General features: G+C 42.0%; 1 protein-coding gene across 2 annotated transcripts in view; it reads left to right on the forward strand.

Annotated features, from left to right (window-relative positions):
* smurf2 (SMAD specific E3 ubiquitin protein ligase 2) overlaps nucleotides 1–16,137 on the forward strand; it is an 80,443-nt gene that overhangs the window by 37,626 nt on the left and 26,680 nt on the right. The window contains exons 4-8 of one of the 2 annotated variants that reach the window (XM_033644485.2): nucleotides 6,389–6,528; nucleotides 10,256–10,321; nucleotides 13,808–13,892; nucleotides 14,112–14,195; nucleotides 15,278–15,492. In XM_033644485.2, the coding sequence (XP_033500376.2) occupies nucleotides 6,389–6,528; nucleotides 10,256–10,321; nucleotides 13,808–13,892; nucleotides 14,112–14,195; nucleotides 15,278–15,492 (590 nt within the window). The remainder of the gene's footprint in view (nucleotides 1–6,388; nucleotides 6,529–10,255; nucleotides 10,322–13,807; nucleotides 13,893–14,111; nucleotides 14,196–15,277; nucleotides 15,493–16,137) is intronic. The other variant, XM_033644486.2, reaches the window with a different exon arrangement.

Below are 16,137 nucleotides of genomic sequence, written 5' to 3' on the forward strand. Positions count from 1 at the left end.
TGCAACAACTCCCCAAAACCAAGCAGGCTTTGCAACAAAATTAAAACACATCAAATTTAGGTAACATTCTAGCTTCTGGATTTCTGAACACCAGAATATATCAGGGTTTAGACGAGACATTTCAAGTCATCATAGTGTGTACAATATAAAAGAAAATGGGATTCACTTCTTCCTGAATATTGTTGGATCCCCAGAGGAAGAAGGCCAGCTCTCAGCTGTACAACAGAGGATCTTTGGCTTGTAGATAAACGAGGTGTTACACATGGCTCAGGGCCAAACTTATGTTTTATGTGCACATATGTTCTTAATTTTGGCATTGACAGAATGTTTTCAAACCACACAATTTTGATTTCGTTAAATACAGGGGCCGTGATCGATATGAGATGATATCAGTAAATATAAGGGATGCACCGATTTACTGGCCGAACATCAGTATTGGCCGATATTCACCTTGTTGACTGCTGGCTTATGGAGAAAAGCTGGTGTATCGATTAAAAGTCAGTGTACCAAGTGCAGTGGAAAAAGATTAAGCAAATACATGACGACATACAGTCATGATAAACAGTCATTGCAGACCACTGCGAGCTCTCTTCATCTTCTCTGGAAACCTTTAACAGCTAATGTAACATTATGCACGCAGGGCTGTTACCACAAGTCCTCCAAGAGCACAGAGATGTAATATTAGTCATGCGCTCCATTATTATACATCTATTGTTTTGCTTGTTCCAAGGTTTGACTGGCCCTCTTATAAAGTCATCTTGTTGCGTCTTCTTCTGCAGTGGCACCTGGTTCGAGAATTAGTGCCACCTACTGCTTATCTCAAACCAACTCCCAGTATTCGCAGTAACAGTAGTGGACAGAAAAGCACGTAAATTTGTATCTTCTTTTGCAGATTTTCTAAAAATGTGGTTAAAGTTTGCACAACATTTGGATGGAAACCAAACTACAGACATGCCATGAGAATTTTAGAATACAGCCATATCTTAAAGATGATGATATATATATCGATGTATATATAGATGTTTTGACTTTGAACGATGATATTAGATCTTTAATTATTGAATTGATATACTGATCGGCGGCAAGGTGGTGCAGGGGTTAACACAGGGCTGACACATACACAGACACAGACAACCATTCACACTCACATTCACACCTACGGACAATTTAGAGTCACCAATAAACCTGCATGTCTTTGGACTGTGGGAGGAAGCTGGAGCACACCCAACCCACGCCGACACAGGGAGAACTAGGGCTACAACTAACGATTATTTTCATTGTTGACTTAATCTGTTGATTATTTCTTCGATTACAGGACTAATCATTTTATCGAAAAATGTGTTAAAATGTTGAAAAATGTCAGTCTGTCTCTCCCAAACCCCCAAATTGTGTCATCTAATGTCTTGTTTTGTACTCATGCCAAAGGGTTTTAGTTCACCGTCATGGGAGAGTGTGTAAAGCTGCCAATATTTGAACGTAAGAAGCTGCAATAAGAGTATTTTGGGTACTTTTCGATGAAAAATGACTCAAACCAATTAGTCTACTACTAAAATAGTCACCGATTAGTTGACTAATCGTTGCAGCCCTAGGGAGAACATGCTAACTCTGCACAGAGGGCCTCCCCCATGCAAGGGTTCAAACCAGGAACCCTCTTGCTGTCAGGTGACAATGCTAACCACTGCTCCACCGTGCCGCCGTGTGTAAAATAGACCGTCACTAACCGCAGTGGTGGTTTTGAATTAAAGAACCATTAGAAACCGACAGCAGGAGTGGTTGTTATGCTAAAGGACATGGACATGATGATTGTCAGTAATGTAATGGTGTTTTTAGAGGACCCTCGTCTTCAGAGTGTCATGAAGTGTTTTTAAGCATTTTTGGAGTGTCCCTCCAGTGTGCGCTCAGTCACATTTGGTTAATTAGGACTTATTCAAATATGGCATTGTTAAATAATACATCTGCAGTGTTAAGTACCCAGTCTAGACTCAAATTAATAATGCCCACTCATCCATCCATTTTCCTCCCACCATTCAAACTGAATTGCTATGGAGCACCCAGTTAAAGGGCACCACCATTAACGGCTTTATTAGATCCTTAGTGTTACTATGTCGTAGAATTATGGTTAAACAAAAAAGGTGGCACAATGCAGATGATGCATAAGAGATCTCTGAGTCCGTTTAAGAGCATGGACAGTTGTGAATGTTAGCACTGGGCCTTCCCGTTTGTTTTGTTTGTATCGCAGTGACTGTAGTGTTGCTGTAATAAAATGTTTTTCTTTCACTTTGACCATATGTTCCTGGCTGTAACTTCCAGGGAAAAGCTAGTAAAAACGGTGCCAGAGATGCCGCTTGTATGAATAGAGACTGCCAAATAAAAGGATGTATTTAGAAAGCACATCTGACTCTTTAAATCGGCTGCTTTCTCCTTTTATTGCAATTTTCCCATTGTCTCTCGTGCAGCGTGTGTGTGTGTGTTATTGCCTATGACTGGTATTAAAAATCTTAGCCAGACTAATGAATTTTATTACGTGGAGGGTGATCCAGATGACTGGGGTTTGGTTGTAATACTTCCCTCCCGTCACGTCTGTCTGACATTGCAGCTCTCTCACATCGCACCCCAGACAGGCATTTGGCATCAGCTCAAAATGTCCAGACGTCTTACTCACAGCCCCATTGTTTCATATCCCTTTTGGTAAGCGGCATGATAATTACAGTGGGATGCAGTTCTGCGAATTGTACAGATGATTAGTTTTCAACTGAAGGAGGGAGCCCACCCGAGCAGATGTGCCACAACAGGTTCACATGGTGAGATTTTATCACAGCCTCGGCCTACACGAGGAGGAGGAGGAGGAGAGAAGGGAGCATGGAGGGGACAGACAGGCAGTCAGGGAATAATCTTTCTCTTATTCCCTTCCCATCTTTGGTTGTCTGTATACAAGATAATTACCAACCTGAGTGTATTCTTTACTTTCACAGCAGGCAAACAATTGTTCCTTTTAAGGTTGGCGTTTTTCACCGTGATCAAGGTGGCTCAAGGGATGATAATGCTGGTCTGTCAGCCGCTCCACCACTTTAGGTCCAGACTGAAATATCTCTACAGCTGTAAGAGGGATTGTCATAAAATTTGGTACAAACATTTATGTTCCCAATTTCCTTTGAGCGCCAACATCATGTCAACGTGTCAGTCGTAAAATACTAATGACCAAACACCTACAACACTAATGACTTCCAATCAGCCTCTATTCCCTGCCCCCATGATACCTTGCGTGAATTAGGGGTGCAGCTTCCGGTGCTGAACCAAAACTAGCGACTTCCTGTAGTAACAGTTTGTTTACAGTACTCTATTCTTCTTTCTAAGAGCAATCGGGAAATAAAACGTGGGACACACCACCAGTTACAACTCAAACAGGATTCTGTGATCATACCTCTGTCATCTCTGACAGCCATCTCAGAGCAACTGAGCACGCTAGCAATTAGCTCGCCTTGCTCCGTTAAAATATTAACTTTAACATGTCCCGAGCTAGCTTAAGGTAAACATCTGCTCCTTCTAAGATGATTTCTGATTTCTGATGACTTATTAAGAGATACGAACACATAATTCAGTATTAACTGTAGCTCAATGTAAAGTGAATAAATGTGATGTTTCCCAGCTAATCCTCCGCTTGTCTGCGTTAACGACACAGTTTACATGTTTTTTTTATAACTTCTGATTTATTAGAAACTGTTCTGTGCGAAACATGAAGCTGAACGTGTCGTTCTCTTCTGCAAATTCTGATTTCATACTTCTCCGCTATGTCTCGTGAAACACTTGTGGTTTTATTTCTCATATCAATGATAGCTTCGGCAACAGGAACAATCCCTTTTTGTGTTGGTTACATGTTCAACACGTAGTCGCTGAAGACAAACATTTAGCGTAGACTGGTTGTTAGTCGTTACAGACACGGACAGTGCAACAGGTACCAGAGCTCAGCAGTTAACAATAGTTAAATACTTGTTTAAAAATAAATCGGTATTTGCTAAACTGAAGGCAAATTACTTTCAAAAAGAACCAACGTTGGCGGTTAGCTACCAAGAGTAGCCACTGGGACTCACCACACGCAGTCTATGGGACTAACTAGCTCAATGCTACTTACGTTATCTCACTGGAAGTTACGCCCATAATCATTTCTAGAGTAGTGCCCTCAGGAATAAGGTGGATACTTGAACACTAATTAGCAAATGATAGCATGCTAACACGCTAAACTAAGATTTTCATCATGGTCAACATTATACCTGCTTAAAGGGGACCTTTTATGCTTTTTCGCAGCATTTAATACGATTGACCATTGGTTGGTCATTGTGACTGTGTGTTAAACTGGTTCAGACATTAAAGGGACAAAGTCTTACGTCAGTCTTGGAGATCATGTGTCGTGGAAACATGACCTCTGTTTTGGGGTTCCTCAAGCTAGCTGCCTTGGTCCACTATTATTCTTGGTGACATCATTAGAGAACACAGCGTCTGTTTCCATAGTTACGCAGCTGACATGCAACTGTACATTTCTGCCGCTCCAAATGATGCTGCAGCCATGAACTCTATTACTACCTGTCTTTTGGCAGTAAATGAATGGATGAGCAATTATTTCTTTAAGTTAAATGAAAACAAAACTGAAATCCTGCTTGTCGACCCTAAATCAAAAAGAAAAATGCTGCTCAATAATCTGGGGAATTTAACTGCCTGGATTAGATCTGAGGTGACGAGTCTTGGTGTGATCCTAGATTCAGATCTAAGCTTCAAGTCTCACATTAACAAGGTGACGAAAACATAATTTTTCCACCTCAGAAACATCGCTGAGGTCCGACCATTTCTGAATGAAAAAGATGCTGAGAAATTGATTCATGCCTTTATTTCAAGCCAACTCGACTACACACTTTTTAGTGGCCTCCAAAAAACACCACTCTCCGACCTGCTCTGCACTGACTTCCTGTTACATTTGCAATTGATTTTAAGATCTGTGGTCATCTGCTGCTGGTTTATTGGAGGTTAGCAGCAACAGCCAGAAGACGATCAGGGATCAGCCTTTGTCAGTGACGCCCCAAAACTATGGAACCTTTTTTACCTATAGATATCAGGGAAGCTAGCTCGCTAAATGGTTTTAAAAGAAAGCTAAAAACATATCTGTACACTTTAGCCTTCAACTAGCTGCTGCTAAGACAACCTAAAATTGAACAGTGTATACCACCCTTTAGTCCTTTTATCTGTGTTTCTGTAATTGATTGAATGCCACCTCTTGCTGTGTGGTGATGTTATTGTTCTCCACATCAATCAATCATCTGTCTCCTTCTCCATGTGACTTACTCACAACTTCTTCGGTGAAGAATGTAGGACTGTCGTTCTCCAGCGGACTTGAATGTAGTATTCCTCCTATGTTTACAGTGTACTTCACAAACTGCTTTAGAATAGTTTACGTGAAGGAAAAGAACCCTTAAGTTATATTATTAATGTTACAGCCATCCACATCTGACAGCATTAGCGATGGCTGTTTATACCAAATTACATTTTTAATTCAGTTTGTTTAATCAAGCTGGTCATTTGTGCTTTTCATACATGAGGGAGAAATGGCTCCGTTCATTTTTCTTAAAATGTCACGTTTATAAGCACAAAACAAAAAGGGCCTGAGAGTTGAAAGCCGGTGTCCGCCTAACATAAAAAAAAAAACATTTTAGGCCCAGATCACACATAAAATGTTTTGCAGGTTTGTGAAACGGGAGACGCATCACGCTGCCTTTTTACAAAGATGTAATGCCACTAGTAAAAATAAAGCTTGCTGAAACTTTTTATTGTCAGACAACCTTCCCATGCGCCCCTAAAACCCTTCCTGTGTGATCAGGGCCTTAGTGGCAGTAGTTTCGTTGTGGCTCATCACGTCATTGTAGCTAATTTTCATGTCATCTCTCCACTTTATATATTCTCTCTGACGCCTCCTGATATGTTGGGAGGTTTTCTGTGAATAAATGATTCACAGCATTCTCAGTCTGCTGGTGGTGCTCTGTCTCATACTCAAGACGCTCAGGGTCAGATTTACACGCTCACACACACTGGCTGGAAAATCCCTCTCAGCCACCCCACCTTCCTCTTCCCCTTCCGCCTCCATGTCCCGTCTGTGTCTTGTAATGTGTCCTTGACGAGGACGTAGCCTCTGTGGCGGATGTGTGTCAACACCTGCTTTGCTGGGGACATCCTGAGAGAGACGCACGTCGTGTCATGTTGACTTTACCAGTGCTTCTTTGAAACAGCTTTAATCACGCGAGAAATGATGTTTCACGCAGTCACACAGTGATTGTCATGCTCTGAATGAGAGAGCCTGTCGTTATTAAATATTAATCATGTCTCTTTCCTCTCCCTTTCCCCTCAGATACATCGGAAAGTCAGATTCCATCACCATCAGCGTGTGGAATCACAAGAAAATTCATAAGAAGCAAGGGGCTGGGTTCCTGGGCTGTGTCCGCCTTCTGTCCAACGCTATCAACCGCCTTAAAGACACAGGCTGTAAGTGTCAGTATTACCCCAATTCTTATTATGTTTTGAATGGGACTGTCTGGAGTTTTTGACCACTGTTAATGTTACAGAATAATGTAAAGGGGGGGCCGTATATGGATTATACTAGTTGTGTCTCGGCCTGCTCCACATGACATATAAAAATGTCGTGAGCATGGAGTATATATTGTCATTGGAATTGAGACTCTTTGGCATTTCAGCCCTTTCCATCTCACAGACACAAAACAAAGAAAAAAGACTTACAAACATGACACCTTACACGGACTCCCCTGCCCTTTCAGATCACTTTCTCCTGGGCGGTAATATCTGCAGGCGAGGTGTGAGTTTTTTGTGTCTGCATGGCTCCAGACCACGACCATTTAGTCACATTTTGACTATTTGGATACGTCAGAATAAAAGCACCAGTGATTCTGCTTTGATTTTGTCATTATCAGAATATTTAATTTAACTTTAGTTTTAACTTTATTTGAACAATACTTTATTTGATTTTATTGTAACAGAACTTTATTAAACCTTAGTGTAACAGTACTTTATTTAACTTAATTAGAATAGTACTTTATTTAGATGTATTGTAACAGTACTTTATTTGACTTTAGTGAAACAGTACTTTATTTGATTTTATTACAACAGTACTTTATTTAACTTAAAATGACAGTACTTTATTAAACTTTATTATAACAGAACTTTGTTAAACTTTATTGTCACAGTACTGTATTTAATTTTTCTACAACCGTACTTTATTAAACTTTATTATAACAGAACTTTGTTAAACTTTATTGTAACAGTTTATATTTAACTTTACTACAACAGTGCTTTATTTTACTTTATTGTAACAGTTTATATTTAACTTTATTGTAGCAGTACTTTATTTAACTTTACTATAATTGTACTTTTTTAACTTTATTATGACAGAACTGTATTTAAGCTTTATTGTAACAGTACTTCAACTGTATTATAGCAGTACTTTATTAACTTAACAAAACTTTATTTAACGTTATTAAAACTGTACTTTAGTTAACTTTACTATAACTTACTTTTGTTGACTTTATTTTAACTGTATTTTATGTAGTAGTTATTAATTATTTCAGTCATATACAGTCGTTTAGAGGAGATTTCAAAATATTGATATAAGGTATATCGAGTATCATGATATAGCTTAAATATATCACAATATTATTTACAGGGTGTATGGCCCAGCCTTAAGCTGCACTACTGGCACAGTCATCCAAACATGCTCGTGGGTCTTTATAATCATTAATAATTTAGAATTTAGATCAGTCATAGCCCAAGATGTTTTCTAAATCACCAAAGCTGAGTATGAGGCTGCATCTGTCTTTGATGTTGTTCATAAAGCTTAGCTCATACAGTAATAATCAGTAGACTCTTCAGATCTACAAATGCACTGATAAACATTTTGTTGTTAATATAAGAACTAAGGCACTGTAAATAAAAGCCTCTCCAACACGATGCTTTCCTGCATGTTTCCGAATGCCAACATGTTCATGGAAACATTCTTCAGAACACTGTACATTCAGAATTGATCATACACATTTGTCAATGAGGTCCAATGAGTTTTGGCGAGTAACACAAAATAATACACACCTTTGAGGAATCTTAACTTTTGAATGAATTGTTTAAAGTTTGTGTCTTATGATATAACCCTCCTTTCAGAATCTTAAAAAGCTTAAATAACCTTGCAAGGATTTTTTTCAGACAATAGACTTAAATTTGTTTGTGCTGTTTTCTTCCTAAGATGTTGATGTACAGCGCTGTGTGTTATTGCACTGATGATTAAATCACTGTGGACGCAGCCGGCTGTGATGCAGTCTGACGCCCAGATGACTTTTTTCCAGATGCTCTTTTGTTTTGTTCTGAAAATGAAAGCACGGTTGCAGCACAGATTTTGTTGCCAAACTACACATGACTTTGTTTGTTTTACTTTAGCGAGCCATTTATTTGTCGTTTAGTTTGCTCAGTTCATTATTCTCTCTACTGAGGTGGAGAATTAATTATTAATTGCAGTTCCTCGTTGCCTGACGCTGAAATGAGTCCGCATCCATCAAGCTGACCTTATACCTGAAGTATGATAAGAAACAGAAGTTAATACTGCAGTGACAGAACATAGAGTAGCTCCTTTTTAGTGTCCTGTCCCCCTCACTAGATCTGACAGAGGCCAGACCCGTGTGTGAGAGGGGTCAACACTCTGCCCCTGCCAGAACAGGAAGAGCCAATCAGCATCACCCTGCAATTACAGTAAAAATGTCTCATGTCAGAAGCTAACTGGATAAATGAGACGGAGGCTTTAGTGAATGGCTGCTAGTAAAAGCAGCGCCAGACAGTTGTAGCCTCGACAAAGCCGTCTGGAGTGGTTTTTCCTGCGTGGCGAGCTGCTGGTACCTGCCTGCTGGGCCCGCAGCCCACCGCTCTTTCCTAGAAGCCCCTGACACTGTTGTTTTCCTGAAGCGACACAGGAAACCTGAACCTTGTGCCACAGCTGCGAGTGGTTTGCCTCTGCATTTCCTTTCTCTCCTGGCCTCCTCCTCACCCCTTAGTTTCCCCTTCGGTCTCCTCCACAGACTGGCAGCACGTGCACACACACACACACACACACACACACACACACACACACACACTCACAGAATACCATTGTGACTAACTTCCCTCTATCTCCGTCTGCCGATCTAGACAACCGGTCATTTCAAGCAGACATGCATAATTGTAGAGCTATTAAAGTGTAAGTGTAGATTTGTTGTGCTCTCTGTGTTGTGGTTGCTCTCCCCCTGTGAGTATTTGTCATTCCATTGTTTTTTGTGTGCATTTACCAGCGGTTGCAGTTTTGTCCTCTGCACAGGCCTTAGCGAGGGCACTGGGCTGACTCAAACATTTGTGTATAATTTTAGAGCGTCTGCGTCTTTGTGTATGCGACTGCATTGAAACGTATGCACTTAGATGCATCTAAAAGTGGGCGCTCGTCTTTGTGTGTGTGTGTTTTGTGTTTTCTCTGCGGCTGCTGACCTCCGGCCAGCCTTGTAACGGTTTGACCATTGCCTGTTTTGGTCCCTGTTTAGTCTAGACAGACATCCTGAGCTGATCTGCATGACACCCAGACAACAGAGCGCAGATAGTGGCATTTCTCATGTCTGCAGGCAACTTGGACATTTTTTTTTTCTTTCCCCCCTTTCCGCCTGATCTCTCTCCCTCACTCTCAAATTCCGCAGACTTTAAGAAGTTCAGACAAAGAGTTTCCAGACTTTGGCAGAAGTTCATGTCCATGCTAAGACTGAGCGGAATAGTGCAGGCTTTGTACTGAAATTTGTCAAATGTTTGACCTCTGCATTTGAACTGAAGCCTGCTCTGTACCGATGCTCAGTGAGATTTTTACAGCCCGTGGCTGTTCCACAGAGCAGACCATCTGTTCCAGGGCAAAGCCAAGCTGTGGTCTGCAGACACAAGAATGAGAGACGGATAATGAGGGAGAGAGGAGTTGACTCTGAGTGATGTAAATGATACAGAGCAATGGGACTCGTCCAAGGAGGGAGAAAAAAATGCATCCCAACACATGCTCGTTTAAATGTAAATGTCTGACACTGATGAATCTTCTCTCTTTTCTTCTCTGTCTTTCATCTTCCTTCTCATTTCCTGTTTGTCTCATGGTGTTGTCTCTGTCTCGTGTCCCTGCCTTCACGTCTGGGCTCCACTTCTTCTTTCTGTCCTCCCTCTGCAGACCAGAGACTAGACTTGAACAAGCTGAGTCCCAACGATAGCGACACAGTCAGAGGCCAGATAGTGGGTGAGTACAGATGAATCTCCAGGCACCTCATGGTTTGATCACAGGGTGTCATATAAGTATTAAAAGTTGATAAATCAAATGTCGGAAAATTAAGGCCCTTAAAAAGTATTAAAAAGTCTTAATCGCGATTTTATGAAGTATTAAATTTTCTCGGCATTCAAGCGTTGACAAAAAGTATCCATGAATCTATCATTTATTTTCCTCCTCGCGACTATTACAAACAAAGATGTGTAGGTAGGCACACTCAGATTGCCACTCGGGGCCATGCACGTACCTGTGCGACATCACGCGCACGTCCAGGCGCCAAACAGAGGAGCAAAAGACAATAAAAAATCCTTCTCATCTTTGCTGAGTTCTGTTGTATGTTTGTGCTCCATAGATTTAATTGCAAACTACAACTGTTTAGTAAGTTAAAGATGCGTTGCTGCTAACGACAGCTTGAAGTAGCGATGAGGTCTTAAGGTTTTTTTGGAAGGTCTTAAAAAAGTCTTAAAAAGGTATTGAAATTAACCTCAGGATTCCTGCATATACCCTGGATAACGATTCAGAGGGTAACTCGATAATGAAACGAGTATCGATGCATCAAAATGTTGATTTCAACACGTGATTTTGTTTTTCTCCGTTTTTTAAAATACAGCAGACTATATTTTTGGTGATCCATAATTAAGGTCCCTTAATCCAGGTCCCTCTCCCCTTCAACCCACCTCCACACCCTCACTTTTGAACCAGGGGGTGCAGTCGGATTGTGTCCACCTGCACATGCTCACGCTCGTCCACTGTGGGGTATACATGCCTGCGTAGGGTCCAGTGTTTGCATAACCTACTGTAATATTTCACCTGAAACAGTTTGCAAGTCACCTCCTATTCAATAATATATGGTCCACATCGTTTTTATTTTAAATAGTCAACTGCACTGATGAATGAATTAATGAATGAATTTGAAAGCACCTTACAGTCTCCTGTGTGTATAAGAATAACACAAGGGGGAGGCGGGGTCCGCCACAGCCGCTGTGTTGTTATTCACACTACGCCAGCAGAGGAGCTGCGAGCAGCCTCTGTCTCCGTTAGAGACACCGGGCAGGCCAGGCATGGGGTTTTAAGGTGAAACAGACTGAGCAGAGACAGAGGTGTTTTAATTTGGTTTATACTGCAGCGTGTGTTGGTCAGCAGGTTTACATGTAATTATTTAGACATTAAATTAAAACAAGCTGCAGCCGCTGTCTTTTGTGAAGATGAATTAGTACAAGTTAACTTTAGCTCGTCCATGCTGTAGACTGTCTCGATGCTACAATGACTTCGCAGTTGAGTTTTGCCTCTTTTGTTCCATCAACTAGGCCTGTCACGATCACAAATTTTGCTGGTCGATTAATTGCGTCAGAAATTATTGCGATAAGCGATAATATTGCATAATATTGTGCTTTTAAGTCCATTTTATTATTGTTGTAATTTTGCTGTTTTTAGACCATTGTTTAAACTTATATAATGATAATAGATGCATATTGATGCAAGTACACCTTTTAAAGAGAAATAAACATTTATTTAACGAGAATATTTACAAATGCAAAAAAGAAAATTTAAATATCCGAAATAACACGTAAAAATATCAAAATAAATACAAACAAATAGACAGTCAGTCTCTCACTCTCAGGTGTGCAGTTACGTTGGTCGTATTCGCTCTTCTTGCTGAGATGGTTTTAGAACAAACCCGGCACACCGGCTCGTCCAAATTACTGGGCTGCCCTCTGTCATTTGGTTTAAATCCAAAACACTCCCACACAGGGGCCGTGGCATTTGGTTTAGGAACAAGTTCCCTGTCCTTCTCTTGTGCTCAGCTCTTGGTTTTCTTCTCCGCCTCGTCTCCCCTTCACGAAGATCGCACTGTGTGTGTATAGCCCGTAGCCCCGCCTCCCCCACAGAGAAAAAGACACTCGATGACAAGAGCTTTCCCTGCATTCCTTACGCTAATGAACCAACTCACCTGGCTGCCAGACGATGCACGGCAGTGAATGCTCTTGTCGTCCAGTCTCTTTGGTGGAGAGAGACGAGGAAAACAAACACGCATGAATATGGCAATTAATCGCGGCCTGAAAAGTTACCAGATGCACATCAGGTTGTCCCCCATGCATTGTGTATTAAATATTCAAGGAGGGTGATATATGAGCCACTAATGGGCAACATTTAAAGCAAAAGGAAACAATGTTAACACCGCGACTAACTTGTTAAAGTAATTTCAGCGCTTTCCTTTAAATAACCTTGTTGTCTTTTAGTAGCGGCTTTGACAGCTCTTGAAGTTACGCCGGTCACAATAATTATAGTATTGACTGATCGTGCGATATTTGGACATGACATTGATCATCATCATCTCTCCTGAAACACATGAACATGCCTCCTTGCCACAGAAAAATGTAACTATTGTGGCGAGCTGCACTTTCCTGCTACTTGATGTGTTTTCGGGGTAACTGCAGTCTTCCTGGAGCTACGCTTAGCTTATCTTTTACACAGAAGGCATCACTTGGTTTTGTTTGTGGTCACCAAATTTTGTATGAAAGTCTCAAACTGAATACTTTTTGGCAACTCCTACAAAGGTACGAAACAGGGTTCCTACGGTCGTGAAAAACCTGGAAAAGTCGTGGAGTTTTTATAATCACATGTCCCAGGCCTGGAAAAATCATAGAATTAGTACAAATCATTGGAAGTTTTGGAAAAGTTGCAGAATTTCGTTGTGTGTAATGAAATTGTAAAGGCCAAAACACACCAGTGGCAAGCGCTACTCGTCAGAAAATACGCCCCTATTATGTTCAATGTACAAAAATTAAAATACAAAATTATGTGGAAATGTGTGTATGATGATGAAAATAACATTAAGTACTAAAACATAATATAACGTTTGTAAAATAGATGATCATTCATTCAGGAATATCTGGAAAGTCCTGCTCTCATACGTGCGAACTTTCCTCAGGGAGCCCCAGATGCACCTGCTTCTTTCCAGTTTGACAAAATTAAGAACTTCCTTTATCCAGAGAGTGTGTGAAGGAGGTGTTGGGGACCTCCACTTGAGTAACGACAGGCCTACATGGAGCGTGTAATGACCGTCCATGTTCTGTTTTGACTCTTGCATGTTGATGCAGAGTGTACAGGTCACACATACTCTTGAGAGTATTCCTTAATGCCGTTACAGGTATGTAAATGTGACATACGTCCAGCTCCAGTCTGCCAAATGTTCTTTTTGCTCAAAAAGCCGTCAAATTTTTCACAGCGTTCCTATAAAGCTTGGGATTAGATTTCATAACAGCAGACCCTCCCTGCAGAAAGAGAAGATGAAAATGCAACTTCCTTTAACCAGACCCTCCAGGATACCACTGATAAAACTGAACCCCGTTCCTGTTACTCATAAAGATATATAGCCCCGTTCTGTGATAAAATATCTGCACTGTAATCTGCTGTCTAGTAACAGCGCGTGCATCTGTCTGCCATGTGTTGCTGCAGTGAGCCTGCAGTCGAGGGACCGGATAGGCACAGGAGGCCCTGTGGTGGACTGCAGTCGGCTGTTTGACAACGATCTCCCAGATGGGTGAGTTTGGGGAAATCTCTTATCGTCTCAGTTGTTTTAGAGGCTGTTGCAAATCCTAAACAATATAAATGCTGCCTTCAAGCGCGGAGTTGAAGATGTCCGAAATCTGATATTTGCCTGTGGTGAGACAGAGCAGCGAGACAGAACACTACTAGATGGTTCTGTGGCTGCTTAACCATGTCCGCTCACTGCTGCGTCTGTGTATGTTTCTGCTGCCAGCTGGGAGGAGAGGAGGACGGCGTCTGGACGAATCCAGTACTTGAACCACATCACACGCACCACACAGTGGGAGAGGCCTACCAGGTGAGTACACTCTGCAGCCCACAGAAACTCCAACCCAGACCTCTTAAATCAAACAGCAGCAGCAGGATGGAAGACCGCATCTCTGACCTCAGTGCTCCCAAACTGGGGGGAGTCTGTCCAAAACTGGAGTGGGCTCCACAAAAAAAAAGGTGTCAGACAGACTCGCTCCAGACAGTGGTGTTTAATGATGTGGAAGAGCCAGGGAAGTCACGGAGCTGACAGGAGCGGGAATCGAGGCATCTCTTCCCCCGCTCTGTCTCCTCTTTTTGTATTTATGTTTCTGTTTATCGTCACCAGGCATGACCTCAGGCTGTCTCACCACGTTTGTGTTTGATGGTCTGTTTGTGTGCTGCCTTTATGGATTTCCCAGTTAGCACCTAAAGACTTCCTAAACGCTGCCTATTGATTCGCTGCTGTTTGTGTTTGTAGAGATGACTTTCTCCTCTTCCTTCTTATTACACCTTCTTACTTTCTTTCTTAGACCAGGTGTGTGTTTGTGCACAGACCCTAATATCCCACTAATAATCAGAATAAAAGCCCAGTCACAATAAAAATACCCCATGTAGCCACGTTAATCAGAGGAGACCTGCAACTTGAGGTATTTGGAAGAACTTAGCTACCAGCTACTCTACATCAAAATGAAGTTTCACTACAGCGAAGCTATCCCCAGTGAAATGTAGCACGCTAAGCTACGAGAAAATGGCAAAAGCAGCTTGCTACTTGCAAAGTTACTTTAATTTTTTTACTTTATGTCTAATCAGGGTTACCTCAGTGATCAGAAAAACTGTCAGCCAAACAAACACGCAGCAAAAATTGGTCAGTTGAACCATTTACTCTTGAATAACAGACTTAAATTAAAACTTTCTTCTTTTTTTGGAGACTCTATGACATTTGAACATGTCCTTCAATAACATGACATCATCATTCTTTCTCCCTCCTCTTCCCCCTAATGCATTTAAACAGAATAAAGTTAAACCTTTTCTTTCTCAGTATGTCACTCTCTTTCTCCACGTGAAACTGCAGCTACTGATCACCTCACCTGTCTTCTCTGTGGTTCTCTCCTTCCCTCCTGTCCCTCTCAGGCCTGCGTCAGAGTACTCCAGCCCTGGCCGGCCTCTCAGCTGCATCGTGGACGAGAACACGCCCATCAGCACGAACGGGGCCACGCCCACCACAGCGTTGCCGCCTATCGACGGCGACCAGCGCGCCCAAGAGAGACGGGTCCGCTCCCAGAGGCACCGCAACTACATGAGCAGAACTCACCTGCACACACCTCCAGACCTCCCTGAGGGATATGGTTAGTGGGAAACCATTACAGTGTGCATACTGTGTATGAATGAAAGCTTGTCATCTACACTTATTGCTCGGCCCTTGTTAAAATAATTAAAAAGGTTTGTGTAGTACACGTTTAATTATATAAACAGTCAGATGTGAGCAGATCACTGCCCAAATGATCATTTGTATATCAGTTACTCACCTCCTGTTACATCAGATTTGTGAAGAAAACTTCAACAGTGAACGAACAATCAAAAAAGTCTAACGCCAGGGCCACACTGCCTGTGAAGCGCAGCGCACCGAAATTCTTGCGTGAGCCGGAGCACCTCCATTCACATCAGACGCGCATTTCTCCGCGCCGGCCGACAAGCGATTCTGCTCTCAGCTGTTGTTTTTCCATCATGGGTAACTGCCCAGCTTGATACATTCACTCGCGGCTCGCGCAGAAAATAGACCAGACACCGAAATGATCGCTGCAGGGCCGGCGGCGGAGCTGCGCGGCGCGGCCGGTGTGGATGATACAATCGGTTAACATGGGCGCCGAAAGGAAACTGGCTTCACTTCTCGGCGCTTCGAGGCTATTCGCGGCGCTTCCATGGGCGGTGTGGCCCTGGTGTAACATTCTTCATGAATTGAAGTAAACAGGGTCCCTGTTCAACAGCAGCAA

Source organism: Epinephelus lanceolatus, chromosome 18 (genome assembly GCF_041903045.1).
Source record: "Epinephelus lanceolatus isolate andai-2023 chromosome 18, ASM4190304v1, whole genome shotgun sequence".
Lineage (NCBI taxonomy): Eukaryota > Metazoa > Chordata > Actinopteri > Perciformes > Serranidae > Epinephelus > Epinephelus lanceolatus.